Source organism: Meles meles, chromosome 8 (genome assembly GCF_922984935.1).
Source record: "Meles meles chromosome 8, mMelMel3.1 paternal haplotype, whole genome shotgun sequence".
Lineage (NCBI taxonomy): Eukaryota > Metazoa > Chordata > Mammalia > Carnivora > Mustelidae > Meles > Meles meles.
In genome coordinates, this window is record NC_060073.1 from 111,058,502 (window position 1) to 111,079,040 (window position 20,539).

At 40.3% G+C, this 20,539-nt stretch overlaps 1 protein-coding gene across 1 annotated transcript; it reads left to right on the top strand.

Annotated features, from left to right (window-relative positions):
* Window positions 1-1,074: 1,074 nt before the first annotated feature.
* On the top strand, window positions 1,075-19,743 carry IL18 (interleukin 18). The gene is made up of 6 exons (XM_046016326.1): window positions 1,075-1,288; window positions 10,660-10,746; window positions 11,563-11,574; window positions 15,796-15,930; window positions 16,924-17,057; window positions 19,414-19,743. Exons 2-6 carry the CDS (start codon window positions 10,668-10,670, stop codon window positions 19,633-19,635), a joined length of 582 nt encoding a protein of 193 aa, XP_045872282.1. The 5' UTR covers window positions 1,075-1,288; window positions 10,660-10,667; the 3' UTR covers window positions 19,636-19,743.
* The last annotated feature ends 796 nt before the right edge of the window (window positions 19,744-20,539 follow it).

Genomic DNA, 20,539 nt, shown 5'->3' on the forward strand with positions numbered 1-20,539 from the left:
TGTGCACTCTACATCTTTACAGTTGGGGAGAAATAAAGGGGAAGGGGCCATTTAAAGTTAATTTGTCTGGTGCTCTGCTTCTGATCACTGTTGGACTCCCATCTCATGCTTTCATACGCTATAGTTGGAGGATGGAAATCTGTTAGTTCAGTTTCAATCGTGTGTATTCTTATCATATACTTCTTAAATGTGTGATTTTTCTTCTTCCGGTAGTCTCTGCACCAAGCACCTCTGACCATCCCACAACAGGCTTCCTTTGTAATCACTGCTGCGGATGTGATGTATTTATGACCTTTTAAAATGAAAACCCTATTTTGTTAAAAAAACAAAACACCCAACTAGCTACTTATGGAAGCATTTTGCTTCCTAATTCTGGAACCCCTCTGTTTCTATACAGGCTCTATACTGGCCAAAAAAAAAAAAAAAAAAAAAGAGGCAAAAACATAAAGTCATGTTGCTAATTTCCTTGCTAGCAAGGTAATACAATTTAATACATGTTCAAGAAAAAATTGTCCAAGGAACTTTGTTTCTGCTAATTATTTTCAAGGCTGTAATATTTTACTCTGCTTTTTTGAAGTTACATTTTAAGTGCTATTATTACATTATAAGGGTCATTCTAAAAGGGCTGATTATTCAGCACTGCAAGATAAGGAAGAACTTTTGTGCTGAAGTATAAATATAAAGTCTCAAAACAGGGTGCCTCCACCCCTGTTGGGCTCCCTGCTCAGTGGGGAGTTTGCTTGAGATTCTCTCCCTCTATTCCACCCATGCTCTCTCTCTCTAAAATGAGTAATTCTAAACAACAACAACACGCACAAAACTTTAAAAAAGGAGGAAGCTTGGAAGTGCAGTACTTCTGAAAGAGGCACAAGCTTTGGGGGGGCCAGAACTCTAACTTTCACAGAAAAAATTATTTCATTAAAATAGTGATTTTACATTAAAAGAAGTACCCATATTCTCTGACATTACTGCAAGCTCTATTGCCCTAGGCAAGAGCCCACATTTGAAGGCGGGTTCAAGGCGTGCCAGAACAGTCTCCTCCCTCCACCTTCTTCCTCCTTTCTCTCAGTCGTTTGGTCTCCTCCCCCAGAGGCTTGGTCTCCTCCTAGATGGCTATTAGAAGTGACAACCAGCTCGCTCTGCTTTCCAAAGCAGATTTCTGCATTCCCAGCTGCCAGCTTCAGCTGCTGAAGGGACTGCCACCTTTCCCATCTCCACAGCCTCAAGAAAAGAAAGAGACCTCAAACTTTCCAGATCCCTTCCTCTCGTAGGAAACTGTCAAGCACAGGTAAGAAATATCATTCCTCTTTATTTGGAAATGAGGCATGGTTTAGAAGTAAGTAAGCTTAGAAAAGCGTTTAAGAGCAGGGCAGGGAGTAACAATGTAGGGAACATACCCAAGTCAGAGTGGAAACTTTTTCTCTTTTAACCAACATTGGAGTGTATCATTTTTGAGCAAGTGTTCTCAAACTGGTCTTGTGACCTCTTTCCACTCCTAAAAATTACTCAAGACCCTGAAAAAGTTTTGTTTCTCTAGGTTATTTAGTGTATTACTGTCATTTACTGTATTAGAAATTAAAAATAAAAAAATTTTAAATAGCGACCTTTTCATTTATTTTAAAATAACAGTAAGCACATCATGGGTTAGCATAAATAGCATGTTAAATTATAGATAACTATATATTTTTAAAAATCTACTCTGAAGAGTGACATTGTTTTTCATTTTCATGAATCGCTTTATTATCTAGCTTAATAGAAGACAGCTGCATTTCTATCTGCTTTTGCATTCAATCTATGCGATATCATACAGAATGTAGCCTCTGGTAAACTGTACTGTACACTCCTAAGACAATGAAGTGAAAAAGAAAAATTATATCTTGGAATTATTATGAAAATAGTTTTGACTTCATGAGCCCCTTACGAATCACTGCTTTAAAAAAGTAGGGGTGCCTCGGTGGCTCTGTAAAGCATCTGCCTTCAGCTCAGCTCATGATCTCAGGGTTCTAGAATCCAGTCCTGCATCAGGCTCCCTGCCCAGTGCGGGGGCTCCCTGCTCAACTGGGAGTCTGCTTTTCCATCTCCCTCTGCCCCTTCCCCTTGAGGGGAATATAAATAAATAAAATATAAAATATAAATAAATAAAATCATAAACTAAAATAAAACAAAACAATAAAATAAGCAAGCTCCTCTTCAAAGGGAGTCTTCACTCTGAATCCATGATTCTAAAAGCAAACAAAAAATCCTGCCAGAGATTGATAATCTTAATGGAATCTGCATCAACACCCTTAGCCGGGCTATAGTTGTACAAAATTAGAGCATTCCCCAGGAGAATTTTATTTCATAAGAAGGAAAGGGTTAGGGGGCACCTGGGTGGCTCAGTGGGTTAAAGCCTCTGCCTTCGGCTCAGGTCATGATCCCAGGGTCCTGGGATCGAGCCCCACATCGGGCTCTCTGCTCCACAGGGAGCCTGCTTCCTCCTCTCTCTCTGCCTGCCTCTCTGCCTAGTTGTGATTTCTCTCTGTCAAATAAATAAAAAAAAAAAAAAGAAGGAAAGGGTTGAATAAATATCTCTATTTTGAAGTACAAATAACAAAAATTAGGACCTCCTTAAACTCCTCTTTTCTTTTTGCCTACATCCAGCTTTTTCAAGTTCTATTAAATCTTCCTCCACAATATCTTTTTTAACCTGGCTTATTCATAATATCCCTACACGAATATTAGGAATTCTTATGTGAATTCCTACATGAATTCTTACAGTAGTGTCATAGCCTGTCTCTATCTTTTTCATAATGCACTTGCCCACTCAGTAATCTGTGTTCCTATTGTCTGCGAGATTAAATTCACATTCTTCAGGGATGCCTGGCTGGCTCAGTCAGAAAAACATGCAACTCTTGGTCTGGGGGTCCTGAGTTTGAGCCCCATATTGGGTGTAGAGATTTCTAAGAAAAATAAATGTGCTTTAAATAGATAGATAAATAAATAAATTCACATTCTTCTAGTGCCTTCCTAAGCCCTCTTTAACCCCACCCTACACTGAGTTCACTGCAGTCCAAAAAATAGCTCCACTCAGTCCATCCTTCACCACAACATTGTTTTAATGGTCACATAAATGTTCTTCCATCTCCTTTTCTTAAACATTCTTTGAGGTTAAATTCAATTCTCATTTTCACACAAGGCCATTCCACCTACATCAGTTCCCTTTTGGCTGTTGGCTCTGAGTCTGTATTTAGCCATTGATTATGTATACACCTTTTATCGTTAACTGCCTAAATTTTTTTTAAGATTGTATTTATTTATTTGATAGACAGAGATTGCAAGTAGGCAGAGAGGCAGGCAGAGAGGGAGAGAGAGGCAGAAGTAGGCTCCCTGCTGAGCAGAGAGCCCAATGCAGGGCTCGATCCCAGGACCCTAGGATCATGACCTGAGCAGAAGGCAGAGGCTTTAACCCACTGAGCCATCCAGGCGCCCCTATTAACTGCCTGAATTTTTGCCTAGGTCTTCTTCCATCCTACCTCTGCCACACGCACATGCATATATTCATAAAATGGCAACATTTTCTCTCTTTTTTTAAATGACAACATTTTCAAGAATAAAATGATTTCTAGAACTGAATAGTTAGGTTTTGCTCTTACTGCTATCAAGATGACTATGGGAGTGCCTGGGTGGTTTAGTTGGGTAAGCATCTGCCTTCAGCTCAGGTCATGATGCCGGAGTCCTGGAGCCCTGCATCCAGCCAGTGCTACTCGGGCTCCTTGCTCAGCAAGGAGTCTGCTTCTCCCTCTGCCTCTCACCCTGCTCGTGCTCCCTCTCTCTCTCAAAATAAATAAATTAAACCTTTAAAAAAAAAAAAAGATGACTACATACCTGATTTTAGGGAATTAGGTAATATGCTTTCTCATTACATCCCATGCCTATGCCACAGAATTGTAATTCCACAGCAAGGATAAACATGATTGCTTTTCAAATTTAAGACAATTTTACTTTCAATCTAATTGTATGGTTTTTAACTCCTACAACTTAACAATGCTGGCTATATAATAAATATTCAATCAATATATGTTGTGTTAGAATTAGGAGGGGGGCACCTGGGTGGCTCAGTGGGTTAAAGCCTCTGCCTTCAGCTCAGGTCATGATCTCAGGGTCCTGGGATCAAGCCCCACGTCGGGCTCTCTGTTCCGTAGAGAGCCGCTTCCTCCTCTCTCTCTGCCTGCCTCTCCGCCTACTTTTCATCTCTGTCAAATTAAAAAAAAAAAAAAAAAAAAAGAATTAGGAGGAAGTGGTTACGAGGTTATTTGCCACATATAAATGGTTCTATCCCTGCAGCCTTATCTAGAATCTAGAATTACAGAATGCTGGAGCTGGTTAAGACCTGAAAAATTAACCATCCAACTTCTTCTGTTGAAATGAGGAAACTGAGATCCTCAAAATTAAGTAACTTGCCCCAGGCAAGATTGCAAACCCTGTGTCCTAATTTCCATCGTGATTTTCTATCATTCACTAGCCTTTGGCTAGTTTTCCAGGTCTTGTATAACTAAAATGGTTTTTGTTTCAAAGAACCAATTGCCACTGCATATTCCTGGGAGGATGGTTCTGAGGTGGTTTGTAACTTTAAAAGAAGAAAAACTCAATAATCTGAGAATTTTAGATGAACTATTCAAAGCATCCTTATCTAATAAGATGAGAACTATAATTTTCATCTACCAGAGTTAAGAAAGCAAAGGAACATGGATGATAAAACAAGAGGAAAATTAAGGGGAGGAATGAAAAGAGGCACAACCCTTGTAATCATAGAGTATTGAGATCTAACAAAAAGCGTGGTAAGAAAATAAACACATGAAATAAGAAAGCACTAGAGGAAAAAAAAAAGAGGGAGCTTATTGGAGAAGTTACTCTATTTTTTTAAATATTGGAGAAGTTACTCTAATTTTAAAATATGTTTCAGGGGCACCTGGGTGGCTCAGTGGGTTAAGCATCTGACTCTTCTTTTTGGTTCAGGTCATGATCTCAAGGTTGTGAGATCCAGCCCCGTATGTGGTTCCTCCCTCAGCTTGAGGTCTGCTTGGGATTCTCTCCCTTTCCCTCTCCCTCCTCCTCTGCCCCTCTCCCCACGCCCTCTCTGTCCCTATCTTTTTGTCTCTCTCTCCAATAAATAAATAAAATCTTTTAAAAAATAAAATATGTTTCAGAGTTTCCTCATTTTCCTTCTCCTACTCATTGGCTTTCAGATGGAGTGCAGGTTTTTTGTTTTTTTTTAAGATTTTATTTATTTATTTGACAGAGAGAGAGATCACAAGTAGGCAGAGAGGCAGGCAGAGAGAGAGGAAGGGAAGCGGGCTCCCCGCTGAGCAGAGAGCCCGATGTGGGGCTCGATCCCAGGACCCTGAGATCATGACCTGAGCCGAAGGCAGCGGCTTAATCCACTGAGCCACCCAGGCGCCCCTGGAGTGAAGGTTTTAAGACAGAAAAAATTCTACCAGTCCCTTTACACACTGTTGTCATGGCAACAGAGTTTATCATAGCAAACATTTATTCATTTAACATTTATTGAGCTTTTCATGTGCATAAACTTCTTCCGGGTGTTGAAGATTTAAGGGAAAAAGGACAGTTCATCATAAAGAAACTCAGATGGAAGCTGGGCAGACTTATTTGTAATCAAAATAATCTTATTCAGCATAGTAAAAGCTATTTGAGAAGAGGTAGGTGGGGGGGGGCACTGAGGAGAGAATGATTAGGTAGAAATAGAGGAGTCAGGGAGGCTTCCCTAGAGAAAATGTTGAGTGGGGACTTAAAAGATGAAGAATGAAGGGTTTGGCAGGCAGCAAAAGCAGAAAAGTTATGGTCTGGCAGGAGAAATGACACTGACAACAGTATGTAGTCCGGAAGAGTCTGGAAGCAAGAAAACCAAGTCAAGGAGTATTAAAATAGAAGATACTGGAAGTGATGAGGACTGGATTTAAAACAGTGCTGGTGGGCAGTCAGAATGGCTAAAATTAACAAGTCAGGAAACAACAGATGTTCTGCAAGGATGCAGAAAAAAAGGGAACCCTTTCATACAGCTGGTGGGAATGCAAGCTGCTACGGTCATTCTGGAAACAGTATGGAGGTTCCTCAAGTTAAAAATAGAGCTACCGTAGGACCCAGCAATTGTAGTACTGGTTATTTACCCCAAAGATACAAATGTAGTGATCCAAAGGGGCACCTGCACCCCAATGTTTATAGCAGCAATGACCACAATAGCCAAAGTATGGAAAGGGCTGAGATGTCCATTGACAGATGAATGGATAAAGAAGATGTGGTTCATATATACAATGGAATATTACTCAGCCATCAAAAAAGAAAGAAATTTTACCATTTGTAATGACACAGATGGAACTAGAGGGTATTATACTAAGTGAAATAAATTAATCAAAGAAAGACAATTATCATACGATTTCATTCATATGCAAAATTTAAGAAACAAAACAGGATCACAGGGGAAGGAAGGAAAAATAAAATAAGACGAAATCAGAGAGAGAAAAACCACAAGAGACTTATCTCTAGGAAACAACTGAGGGATGCTGGAGGGGAGGTGGTTGGGGGGATGGGGTAACTGGGTGATGGGCTTTAAGGACAGCACATGAGTAAGGAGCACTGGGTGTCTTGTGCAACTGATGAGTCACTAAACTCAACCTCTGAAACTAATACTATATGTTAATTAATTGAATTTAAATTTTAAAAAACTTGATTAGTTAGTAAAACTAATTAATTTTTTTAAAAAAACAGTGCTGGTGGAGGAGAGAAGATATCAAATTCTAAGGATATTTCTGAGTTATAATCTATAATATTTATGAGGTAGTTTAGACAAAGGAATGGAGGATTCGTGGGTTTCCATTTGGGACAGGTTACTTGGGCATGTTTTGGAAAGTAATTCATTAATATATCCTGCACTTGGACTGTGGGTCTGGAGCCAGAAACTGAAATTTGCAAGTTATATACACCTCCCCCCCAACTAGCTACCTCCCTCTCTGTATGCTTCAGAGCCAGACTCCCTAAAAGAATACTTTGTATTTGCTGTCTTACCTCACACCCCATCCTGCCCCACCCCTTCTGCCCTAGATCTTTGTCAGCGGCCTCTGCTCCCTCCACATTCCCCACTTCTACTCCTTAACTTCTTAACAGCCAAATTCAGTGAGCAAGTTTGAGCCCATCAGCTTCTGATCTCAAGCAGTTCTTCTTTAAAGCTCCTTTCTCCCTTGCCTTCTATGACACTTCTCTCCGATATTTGCAAAACTGAACACATTTTCTACTCAAGCCTGTCAGTCTCTTTTTTCTTAGTTATAATGAGGTAACCACTCAACAAACTACCCAAGCCAACAACTTTGAAGTCATCCGCAGTTCCTCCTTCCATCTGACCTACAACCAATCAGCTAAAAAATCCTGAGGGTAAATATCCTTTCATCTCCACAGAAACTACCTTAGTTTACAGCTTCATCAACTGGTAATTTAACTGTCAAAATTACTTCTGAGGTGGTTTTCTGGCTTCTGTCCAGTCTTGCCCATAATATCGATCCTCTACACTGCTGCCAAGGAGAGCTTTTTAAAACATAAATCTGACCATGTCTTTCTCCTACTTAAAGAAAGTCAGTATTTTTTTTTTCCAGAAAAGCACTTCAAATTCTTTAGCTTACTTAAGCAAGGCCTTTATTTTTTTTTTAAGATTATTTATTTATTTATTTACTTATTTGACAGACAGAGATCATAAGTAGGCAGAGAGGCAGGCAGAGAGAGAGGAAGGGAAGCAGGCTCCCTGCCAAGCAGAGAGCCTGATACAGGGCCCTGGGATTATGACCTGAGCAGAAAGCAGAGGCTTTAACCCACTGAGCTACCCAGGCGCTCCAAGCAAGGCCTTTATAATCTGACTCTTCTTTGGGAGCTTTTGTCAAACTGAACTACACAGCAAGTTGCATTTTATTTTATTTTTAAAGATTTTATTTATTTATTTGAGAGAGAGAGAGACAGAGTGAGAGAGCATGAGAGGGGAGGTCAGAGGGAGAAGCAGACTCCCCATGGAGCTGGGAGCCTGACGTGGGGCTCGATCCCAGGACTCCGGGATCATGACCTGAGCAGAAGGCAGTCGCTTAACCAACTGAGCCACTCAAGTGCCCGCAAGTTGCATTTTAATGTGAATTGAACTAGGCGTAATCAACTCATACAATATAAAAATAATACTCTTACTTTACAGGCAAAATGAAAATATGTCAAGTCCTCCAAATTAGTTTATCTAGAATGACAGGATTTCAGAGCTGGTCGCTTCTCGGCCTTTTGGCTAAGATCAAGTGTGGTAGGTTGAGTTGTGAACTGTTAACACTCTTGACACACCTAAGTGTCTCTTATACCAGACAGAATTAGCTACTTCCATGTCAATATTATGTAAGCTAGGCTATTCTTTAAATATCTCAGAAGTTCTTGAGACGTACTGGTTACTGTGACACTTTTTTTAAATGTTCGCCATTCCTGGGGTGCCTGGGTGGCTCAGTCGGTTAAGTGTCTGCCTGTGGCTCGGGTCATGGTCCCATGGACCTGGGATGGATCCCCACGTCAGCCTCCCTGCTCAGCCGGGAGCCTGCTGCTCTCTCTGCCCCTCTTCCCAACTTGTGCTTTCCTTCTCTCTCTCTCTCTCTCAAATAAATAAATAAAATCTTTAAAAAAAAATGTTCACTACTCTCATAATTTTAAATATTTTTATATCTGATAGTAATGCTATCAAAGTGCTGAGGGGCATTGTTACTGCTTGTGCTGAGAAGCACCTCCAGATAAGTAAGTTGGAAAAAAACAGGTGCAAGAAAACAATGGTAAAAGGCCAAAGTACAATCATGATAGAATGTGTGGAGAAAGCACTATGCAAAGCATTATTTATAATGCTGAGAAAGTTGAAACAAAGAAAGAAAGCAAGAATACACCTTGGTTGTTGTAGATTTGTGTACTCCAAGGATATCCTTTACATATATTTCTTTTTTTTTTAGGTTTTTTTTTTTTTTTTAATTTATTTGACAGAGATCACAAGTAGGCGGAGAGGCAGGCAGAGAGAGAGGAGGAAGCAGGCTCCCCGCTGAGCAGAGAGCCCGATGCGGGGCTCGATCCCAGGACCCTGGGATCATGACCTGAGCCTGAGGCAGAGGCTTTCACCCACTGAGCCACCCAGGTGCCCCTCTTTACATATATTTCTATTTATTCCCAGGGAAAAGTTCATCTTGAACTTTGTGAGATCTTCAGAAATGCTTTTCTTCCTGTAAAATGGGGCTGCATTTGCATTAACTACAGTAAAAGGCTCCAAATAAGCTATGTTCTCTCAGAATTCCCTGTTTGCTGGCTTTTGCTTACATCGTTCCTTCTTTGTGAAAGCTCTTCCCCTGGCCTTGAAAATGCCTGTCTCTCTTATGAGCCAGCACAATTATCACGTCCCCTAAGAAGTCTTCCTCAACATTGCCAGGCAGACAGAGGATCTCTTATAAATCCAGCTCTTATAGCATTCATACTGTTTTGCAGTTGTTTATATATTTGTCTTTCACCAGACTCTGCGTAACTGGAGGGTAGGTATTATGTTTTGGCAGCTTTCTAGCCCCATTACTGCCACACAGTGCATGCTCGATAATTATCTGATGATTTCAAATATTGTGTAATATTATTTTTAAGGTAACAGTGTCCTTTAAATCTATTCACTCTTTGACTGAATACTGCCTGTAGTAAACATAAGTAATTTCATCCAATTCCTGCATGTACTACTTAGTAGTTCTCAGGTAAATCATTTTCCAAAAATATGAGGGCATTGCATAATATTAAAGTTTGCAGAGAAGATCACCTAGCCATTATTTCATATGCTTGTATATTATATATCTGTATAACCCAAACTCCAGGTCGAAAGCTACCGCTGCATAGGGAAAAAGAGGGCCACCAGATGCCAAGCCCTTCAGCCTCCTCCCACCACGACCCCCACCACCCTGCCCTCACTGCCAGGAGAAAACACCATTTTTATCATTGTCTCACCTTTAGCACTTTGACAGTGAAGTCACAAACCTTCAATCTCCCATGCATATGAACCCATTGGTCGAAAGACTGAGATAGAGCCAATCCACAGTTAAATGATAGGCATCCTGTGTTTATATTGATAATATATCCCCCCAAGATACTAGGACAGTTTTTCAGTTCAGTAGTGGACCACTTATCTACCCTTTATAACTCTGTCTTTATAAGAAGATGCTTTCTGGATTCCAAATATCCTGATGGTTTGCAAGAGAACATCTGAACATGTGGGGGCTCCTGGGAGGCTCAGTCGGTTGAGCCTCTGCCTTCCGCTCAGGTCATGATCTCAGGATCTCTGCTCAGCAGGGAGCCTGCCCCCCCCCCCCGCCCCACTGCCTGCCTCTCTGCCTACTTGAGATCTCTCTCTGTCAAATAAATAAATTTTTTTTAAAAATCTTAAAAAAAAAAGAACATCTGAACATGTGTATTCATAAGCCAAAGACCCAAGCATTTATTAAATGTCCAAAGTGTTCATCGGCATACTAGGTGATACACTGATTTTGAGTTTGGAGTAGTACGAGGCAGTAAGTAGTAAAGGGTTCTTTTTGTGTAAATGGAACAACCACTACCTTTTCACAGATGATGCTTTGCTTTCATTAGGAATAAAGATGGCTACTAACCCAGTAGAAGACAACTGCATCAACTTTGTGGGAATGAAATTCATTGACAATACACTTTACTTTGTAGGTAAGCCTAAAGCCATAGGCCAAATAAGGGTTCAGATAAATGTATGCAGCTAAAAAAGGTGTGTGAGGTGAACTATTAAGTGCTTCTTTTTCTGTCACCAAATTCCATTGTAATACTAATGACACTCTTCTCTGGAAAGAAAAAAAATGGGCTTCTAGAAATTAGCCACAATATGTCCCACATTCTAGCACCTCATCCTACCACATGTCCTGACTCTTTAGTTAATAGTAGCCAACTCATAAGGTGGCTTCAGGAGCACATCATGAAAATCCCACAAAATTGGGCACATTCAGGGAATATAATTTCCCAAAACAAACTGGCAAATCATATAAGACATACCTTACATCTAGAGTTCTGTGAGTGAGTTATACCATTTTATGTAAATATATTTGAAATATAAAAACAGATTCTAATGATTAATCTTTGATGGGCAGTTTGGCTTCACTTGAAAGGCTGGCTTCATTTGAAAGCTTCATAGAAAGTTCCTAGGTGACTTTCCACTTAAACAATAAACTTAAGAGTAAATCTATCATTTTATAAAACTTCCTTTTAACTGAAAATTTGAATTTATAAACCCGGGATATAGGTCTTATATCTAATTTACCTGAGAACACATTAAGTCTAATGAGCTTCATTTTACTGGACCTTTGGGATGATTGTATAATATTACTTGTGGAGGCCTACAAAAGCCATCACTGGTAAAATAGTGGTTAAATATTGGGGAGCGACAGGAGAGTAATGAAATGGTAGGGTAAGAGATATTCTGAATTGAAATATAGAATTTAATATATTTTGTTTCTCTTTTTTCCCCTTTAGCTGAAAATGATGGTAAAGTATAAATTTGTTTCTCTATCTTTGTAAAATAAGTACCTACTTTAGAAAGCATCTCTCAGACACATTCATATCATCACTCTCAGCTGAGAGAAACTGGTACAGTTTCAGTATATTTGAGAAGCGAATCTTCCCACAGAGGAATGGGGGCTCCATAGCATTGCCTTGGAATAAAGATGACCATCAGGGATACTAAGAACCTCCACCAAAATATTCTTCTTTCTACATCTTGGGAAATTCTCTAGCTCTTAGAATCTACAAAGTAGACTTCACCTGTTACACAGATCCTGAGATTAGTAGCAGGAAGTTATGAATTTTCTGGAGGAAAAGGGGATTGAAGAGAATTGTCCAAAATCATGAGAATCCTCCTTCTTCAACCCTCTTTCTCAGAAATGCTTTGGGAAGAAATCTTGGAGGCTCCCAGGGGGCAGAGAATTCTGGAAATAGAGGAGATGGGGAAGGGTAGAGCAAGCAGAGCTGTGAGGCTGGGTCATTGAGTCTTAGTAAGATGTGGATGCACCCACTCCTTGTCCTGGCATTCAGGTAAGATCATACCCATGTCTGGCTTGTGATCCTCTAACATACTCCCAGATTATTAAAGCCCTTTAGTTTCTCATGCTTTTCCTTAAAAATATCACTTTTCCCATTCTTAAGGTGACCCTTACTGGACAAGAAATAGAAGACAGCTTCTTTTTTGCAAAAAAAAAAAAAAAAAGCAAGCTATTTTTTTCATGTTTCTTTTATTCCCCCAGCTTTATTGAGATATAATTGACATATAACTCGTCGTGTTTCTTAAAGACTCCCCTACTCTCCTTTTATTTAATTCAATACATATTAGCATCTGTATCCCAGACACTAGGTTAAGCAGTAGGATACAATGGTGAACAAAACATGGTTCCTATGGAAAGAAGCAGGCACATCACAAAGGCAATTGGAATATGGTATATCATATCAAGTTTACAAAGGCATAGGATGCTATGGGAACACATAGAAGGGGCACCTAATTCAGTCCAATAGATTCTGGGAGGGACATTTTGAAGGAGGGGCAGATTTGAAGAGTGAGTCGGAGTTAGCCAGAGAAAGTATCTGAGACAGGAAGAAGACCACATGCAAAGGCCAAGATATGGAAGGAAGCATGGCACCTATGGGGAATAAAAGCAACTTAGAATGGGAGTAGGGGAATGGAGTAAGAAGAATGATAAATAGGGTGCAGATAAAGAAGATTCTCTCATTCCAAGATAGGGAATCTGGATCTTATCTTTGGGATAATGGGGACTCATTAAGCACAATTTATATGATCTGGAATACAGAGTAGTTTGCCATTAAAAAAGATCCAAAAATACAGTAACTGAATAAGATAGAAAATGCTTCTGTCAAACACAAGTCCAAGTAGGTAGTTCAGGATTAGTATGGCTAGATAACATCTGATGATGTTGAGATCTCAAGTTTCTTCTCTCGTTATTCCGGCATCCCTAAGCTGTTGAACTCACTCACATACTTGAAAGGCATTATCACACTTCCTGGGTCCATATCCCAGCTGGCAAGAAAAGGTTCAAAGTAGGAGGAAGACAGCCCCATTTCCTTGAAAGGCTCTACTTGGAAGTCATACACTCAATTGTACTCATTCCATCCATTAGAATCTAGTCGTGTGGCCACACCAACTTCGAGGAAATCTGAAAATATGATCTTTATTCTGGAAACGGCTATGTGCCTCATTAAAATTCAGAGGTATCGGGATCATCTCTCTGAATTTTAACTCTATTTAAAAGTGAATTATAATTGCCTCTGGCTTCAGTATAAAGAACTGAGGTGTGGACCGAAAGGGGGGATGCCAATTACGAGGCTCCTGTTGCAGTCTCTGTAAAGAAATGATGGTGACATGAATTAAGGTCGGCACAGTGGGTCAGTGAAGAGCTGTGGAGAGATTTTAGAAATACCTGGAAGAATCGACAGGACATGATTAGGGCTAGATTTAGGAGATGGAGAGAAAGACAGAAGAAATGCTGGCTCCATTTTCTCACTTAGGCAATTTGTACCATTCCACTAAATAGGAAACACAAAAGGAAGAGCAGGGTACAGAGGTATATGGAGCAAAGAGGAAGATATAAATTTAGTTTTGGATCTTATCTGCGGGACATCCTAGTGGAAATGTCCAGGAGACCCTTGGACATATGGTTCAGAGCTCAGAATGAAAATCTGGGCTGGTTATATAGAGGTAGGAGGCTTATGCATAGAAATGGCATCTGGAGCTACAGGAATAAAAAGACAAATCAGAGGAAATGTGTAGAGGGAAAAAGTAAAAGCCAAGGACTAGACTCTGAGGAAATACCTAAACTTAAAAGATGCGGTAGAAAAAAAAAAAATAGTAATAATCTGGGAGTATGTTAGAGGATCACAGGCCAGACATAGGTATGATCCTACCTGAATGCCAGGTAAAGTAAAGAACAGAACAGAGTAACCAAAGAGGAAGGAAAAAAAACAAGAGAATGCCACAGAATCCCAGGAGAGCCTTCAAGCTAGAGGTCATGGGCACCCTGCTGGATTTTGTAGCCTTGAAAACCAATGGCTGGAAAGTATTACATTCAGCAATAGGGAATTAGGCGACCTCCTCGAAAGCAGTTTGATGGAGAAATGGAGGCAGAGGGGAGAAATGGGTGGCTCAGTGGGTTAAGTGTCGGACTTCGGCTCAGGTCATGATCCCAGAGTCCTGGGATGGAGCCCCATGTGGGGCTCCCTGCTCAGTCACGAGTCTACCTCTCCCTCTCCATCTGCCTCTCACCCAGCTCATGTTCTCTCTTGCTCTATCTCAAATAAATAAATAAAATCTTAAAAAAAAAAAAAGAAAAAGAAATGGAAGCAGACTGCAATTAGAGGAAGAGCAAATGGCAAGGAAGTGATACAGACAACTCTTGCCGGAAGCATGACTATTAAAAGGAGAGAGATGCGTGGCCAGCTACAGAGGGAATATTGTTGATAGAGAAATTTTAAATCCCAAAGTGAAAAGAGCTTTATGCTTTTCTTATTATAAAAATAATATACTTATTACAAATAATTTTTAGGCAATGAAGCAAAGAATAAGAAAAATAAAAATATGAAAATAACCCAGAAATAATCATTGCTACCATTCTGATCCAATAGTCTCATACAGTTTTCAGTACATGTTATACTATACCTAAGCTGCTTTTTCTAATTTAAACAGACACGCACATCTTTCCATGGCAATGAATAATTACAGTTAGATTCAATTCGTGATCTTCCATAGTAAGTGCCTCTCAAAATGTTTTTGATTAATCCCCAACTGGCGGCAATTAAATTGTTTCCAGTTTGTTGCTATTATTAACAATGCTTCTACAAGCATTTGGGTACTGAAATATTAACGCATTTGCCTGATTGTTTCTTTAGAATAAGATCCAGGAAGTCAAATGGCTAGAAGAGAGAGGATGATTGGTAAATCAAGGTTTCAGTAGAAGACACGTACGGAGCACAGAAGGGGCACTTTTTCCGTATTTTCTCTTGGGACAAGAAGGGTAGTGGAAATAACTGGGGGTCCACAGTTACACTTGTAAGTGGAGTGGCGGGAAATCATCTGCTGAAGTGAAAGCAGAGGTGACAGTGTAGAGTCGTAGGAGACAGGAGAAGATTTGGAATGGCAGGTCCGCACTACAGAAGGGTACTGAACTGGAACAGAAAGGAAGTATTGACAACCGGTGAATTTGTGACGACACCAATCTGTACATGTGTATAATTGCTCACTGCCAAAACTTGGCAGCCAGGTTTGGGGTTTTGTAGTTGGAGGACAAATAAATTCTGGATTTAAGATACTGGCAAAAGGGTTGATAAAATGATGAGCCATGAGGTCCAGGCTGCATAGAGAAGAAAGGGAAGTCAGGAAGAGGTTAGACAAGGAGAAAATGTTAGAGGCAGGGGGACTCTGAAGTAGAGGAAAAGCTTAAGAAAGCTAAAAGGATGGGAGATTGTGGTTAGAAAATAGGATTTTTGACTATAAGACTGTAGAGGAAGAGTAGTTTTGGGTGATAACAAGAAGTGGGGTGTGCTCTTGGAAGTGGGTTAGAAAACACCGGGCAACGTTGCCCTAGCTGCTTCCGTACCAGAAGGTTACGATTAGTAGCTATTGAAAACTGAAACATATAGTATGCTTATTTGTAAATTTAGAGGGGAAAAAACATATTTTTAAATGAAATTTAATGTGCATTGTAGACAACCTGGAATCAGATTACTTTGGCAAGCTTGAACCTAGACTCTCTATCATACGAAATTTGAACGACCAAGTTCTCTTCGTTAACGAGGGCAATCAACCAGTGTTTGAGGATATGCCTGATTCTGACTGTACAGGTATTATTTTTTTAATACATATTTGTAACATAAAAGTGATAAGCTACTTCTTCCCATTCCATTTAACTACCTCTGTTTTTCTATGATAGTCCTAATCCTCAGATGAAAAGTCCTAGGAGCAGTAACAATTTCATTCACAGGAAACTTAATAGGGTATTCCACATTTTTCTTGGCTGGGGTGAAAAACTGATCCAATAAAGATATTGTTAAGGTCATGCTGTGAGCCTACATGTGGATCACCAATCCCGTCACTGTAATTGCATTAACTATATAGGATCTCTACATGGACCCTTGGTACCTGCTGCTTATAGCTGAAATTGCTAAGGGCATTTTCAAAACTCAAAATTAAAAATAAATACACAAGGGGCGCCTGGGTGGCTCAGTGGGTTAAAGCCTCTGCCTTAGGCTCAGGTCATGATCTCAGGGTCCTGGGATCGAGCCCCGCATCGGGCTCTCTACTCCGCGGGGAGCCTGCTTCCTCCTCTCTCTCTCTGCCTGCCTCTCTGCCTACTTGTGATTTCTCTCTGTCAAATTAATAAAATATTAATAAATAAATAAATAAATAAATAAATACACAAGCGTTTCAAGTTCAGTCTGTCTTACACCAGAAATTCAGAGTGCTTACAAAGGGAATCAGTTCACTGGGCCTTCCAAGGTCTGAATTCCAAATATCAGAGTTGAGGCAGAGTTGAAACAGTGGAGGTGTACTTTTGAAAAAAACTAAATTTTTACCTTAACGTATTTTTTTAAATGTTCTATTTAGCATTTGAAAGTTAAAAACAATCTTTTAATGAACTCAAAGTATCTGTACGACCCTCCAAAAGTTGCATTTTTGTTATAATACATACTGTGAATGTGTTTTAAAGTTAACTGGCTGAATCTCAGAGTAATGATAAAGGGTCTGTTAAGGTTTTGCCTTAGGCTAACTTCCATAAATACTGATTTGCAAAACTTCTTCTAACTAGTGTTCTCATTTATTAATGTTTGTTTCAGAAAACGCATCCCATACCATGTTTATCATATGTATGTATAAAGATAGCCTCACCCGAGGTCTGGCGGTAACCATCTCTGTGAAGTGTGAGAGAATGTCTACTCTGTCCTGTAAGAACAAAACTATTTCCTTTAAGGTAAGACTGACTTGTTTGAGTCATATTTGTGTGCAAAATTTAAAAACCCCAATACCCTCAGTCCAAACTTTTATCTAGAACAAGAATAGCAAGAAGCAGAGAAGCCTTAAAATGGATAGTTACTAATAACTGTCAGACTCTCTAACTTACTGCAATTACATCATGGTTTTTCTGAGCCTGCTGTATGGAAGAACGGGCACAAGACTTGTTTCAGAACACAGGTCTTCTGAAAAATCAACCTATAGATAAAGTAAGAATATAGAGTACAAACACAAATTATCAATGTATATTAAAGAATGGCTTGGGGCACCTGGGTGGCTCAGTGGGTTAAGCCTCTGCCTTTGGCTCAGGTCATGATCTCAGGGTTCTGGGATCGAGCCCCACACTGGGCTCTCTGCTCAGCGGGGAGCCTGCTTCCCCCTCTCTCTCTGCCTGCCTCTCTGCCTACTTGTGATATCTCTCTGTGACAAATAAATAAAATCTTTAAACCCATTCTCTTAAAAAAAAAAAAAAAAGAACTGCTTGTGGGGTGCCTGGGTGACTCAGTTGTTAAGTGTCTGCCTTTGGCTCAGGTCATGATCCCAGCGTCCTGGGATACAGCCTGCATCAGGATCCCTGCTCAGTGGGAAGCCTGCCTCTCCCTCTCTACTCCCCCTGCTTGTGTTCCTTCTTTCACTGTCTCTCTCTCTCTCTGTGAAATAAATAAATAAAATCTTTAAAAAAAAAAAAAAAAAGAAGAAAGAAAGAATTTCATCTTAAAAAAAAAAAAAGAATGGCTTGTGACTTTCCACAATGAGTCCTGCCACACAGAATGAAGCTAACTGTCCTTCTGTAAGCCTTTTACTTTGTAAATTATGATGATATTTTAATCCTTAATTATTTTGTTCCTGCTTTTTAGCCTAAATCTTGGCTATATCCTTCAGCTTTCAATCGATATATGTTATTTTCTTATTTATTTTTAAGTAAATAAAAAATTTTTAACATGGGACTTGAACTCACAACCCTGAGATCAAGACTCAAGCAGAGATCAAGAGTCAGATGCTTAAACGACTGAGTCACCCAGGCGCCCCATTTATGCATGTTATTTTTAAGTTCTCTCAGACTTACTGGTGCACTTGGGAGAGGATCAAACTAACAGATGTTACGTCAAGCTTACCTTCCCCTGGGTTCAGATTCAACTCCTCCTGATATAAAGAATACCTTAGGCCCTTGGAGTACTCAAGTTTCACCAGGTAGGGCTTTCCAAATTGAGAGTTCCCCAAGGTCACTGGGATTGTTTCCACATTTATTGTGCATCTTCCCTATGAGAGCTGTGAGGAGTCAACACTAAAGCCAAGGAGAGCTCCTGCCCCAAGATTTCCTTGCCTCTGTTCTGGAATAGGGCACTTAAGAACTAGTTAGAGTTCACCTAGTGTACCTATCCATCCCTCCACCTTCAACTATAGTTTCAAGTAATCTAGCTATCATCGAGAAAACCCTCTGTTGTTACTGAAGGACACAGGAATCAGCATTTGGTTCAGGGCAAAGCCCAGCCAATTTCAGGATAGAAATTCAGGACTACCGCAGGACTAGAGTACTTGGCAGAGAGAAAGGGCTGTCTAAGCCAATAAGCAGGGTTAGACTGGAACACAGGACGTAACCCTAGTACAATTCAGTCTCAGGCTCCACGGAAGAAAGGAAGCTGAGATGCCTGCCACTTTCTGCCTCTCTCACGTTTGGCTCAGGAACAAGAGCTAGCCTATGCCTAGGGGCGGAGGTCATCAATGTCTTTAGCTGTGAATGGTGGAAGAAGACAGGAACTCACCATAGCCCAAACAGCTGGTCTCTGCTGGAATTCTACTTCCTCTTGACCAGATATGGACTCCACTGGGGGAAAGGAGAAAAAGAAGCTCTCTGATGGGTAAATTGGGAGAAACCTCAGGAGAAACCTGAATGTGCATTCCATGGTGGGAAAAGCCAGAGTAAACAGGAAGAATAGATAGATTAGGAATTAAGAGGAAACGAGATCAGTATTCTTACACTGAAAGGTTTGTTTAACTTTTGAGAATAAAGACTTCTTTAGTTCTGTGCAGTAATATACTTCAAAATAAACCACACATATTCAAATTGTTCATGTCCTTTAAAAATTAAATAATATTTTTGGGGCGCCTGGGTGGCTCAGTGGGTTAAGCCTCTGCCTTCCACTCAGGACATGATCTCAGGGTCCTGGGATCCAGCCCCACATCGGGCTCTCTGCTCGGCAGGGAGCCTGCATCCCCCCCACCCCTCCTGCTTTTCTGCCTACTTGTGATCTCTCTCTGTCAAATAAATAAATAAAATCTTTTTAAAAAATTAAATATATATTTTTTCTCTACAGGAAATGAGACCTCCAGACAGTATCAGCGATGAAGGGAATGACATCATATTCTTTCAGAGAAGTGTTCCAGGACATGACGATAAGATACAATTTGAGTCTTCACTGTACCAAGGACACTTTCTAGCTTGTAAAAGAGAGAAAGAGCTTTTCAAACTCATTTTGAAAGAAAAGGATGGAAGTGGGGACAAATCCATTATGTTCACTGTTCAAAACCCATGCTAGATATTAAAATCGCAGTTTGAATTTTCTGACTTTTTGTCTTTCAGAAAGGTTGTAAGACTTTGAGCCTGTACTTGTAGTAATGAAATAAAGGGAATAATGGTCTCAAGACATACCACTAAGAAATGAATAAGAAGGGGCACTGGGTAGCTCAGTTGGGTGAGTGCCCGGCCCTTGATCTCCGGGCAAGATCTGTTGTGGGATGGAGTCCCCCTTGCATCTGGCTGCACACTCAGCACGGGGTCTGCTTGAGAATTTTCTCTCTCCCTCTGCCTCTGCCCCTCCCACTGCTCGCACACTTTCTCCCTCCCTCCCTCTTTCTCTCAAATAAATAAAATCTTTTAAAAAATCAGTAAGATTTCACAAAATTGAATTAACTCCTCCTTGTCCAGGTTAATAAAATATTTGCATAATGTTAAAAGAATGCGTAGTTTCAAAATATCCTACATCGTTAGGTGCAGCACAGATGACGCTCAACGGAAGTGCTTTCCACCTTCCGGTCACTGTCCTAACGATAAATAGATCGTTAGGCGCAGCACAGATGACGCTCAACGGAAGTGCTTTGCACCTTCCGGTCACTGTCCTAACGATAAATAGATCGTTAGGCGCAGCACAGATGACGCTCAACGGAAGTGCTTTCCACCTTCCGGTCACTGTCCTAACGATAAATAGATCGTTAGGTGCAGCATAGATGACGCTCAACGGAAGTGCTTTCAACCTTCCGGTCACTGTCCTAATGATAAACAGATGCTGAGAGTTGAACTTTCTAATGTTTGAAGAATATCATTAAAACCAACAAGACTTTGTAGAGACCACGTCACTTGACTAATTTCTGCATTTCTTCCAAAGTCAGATTGATCCTGAATCCAGCCACAGATACAAAGGATTATACACTCTGATTCAGTGG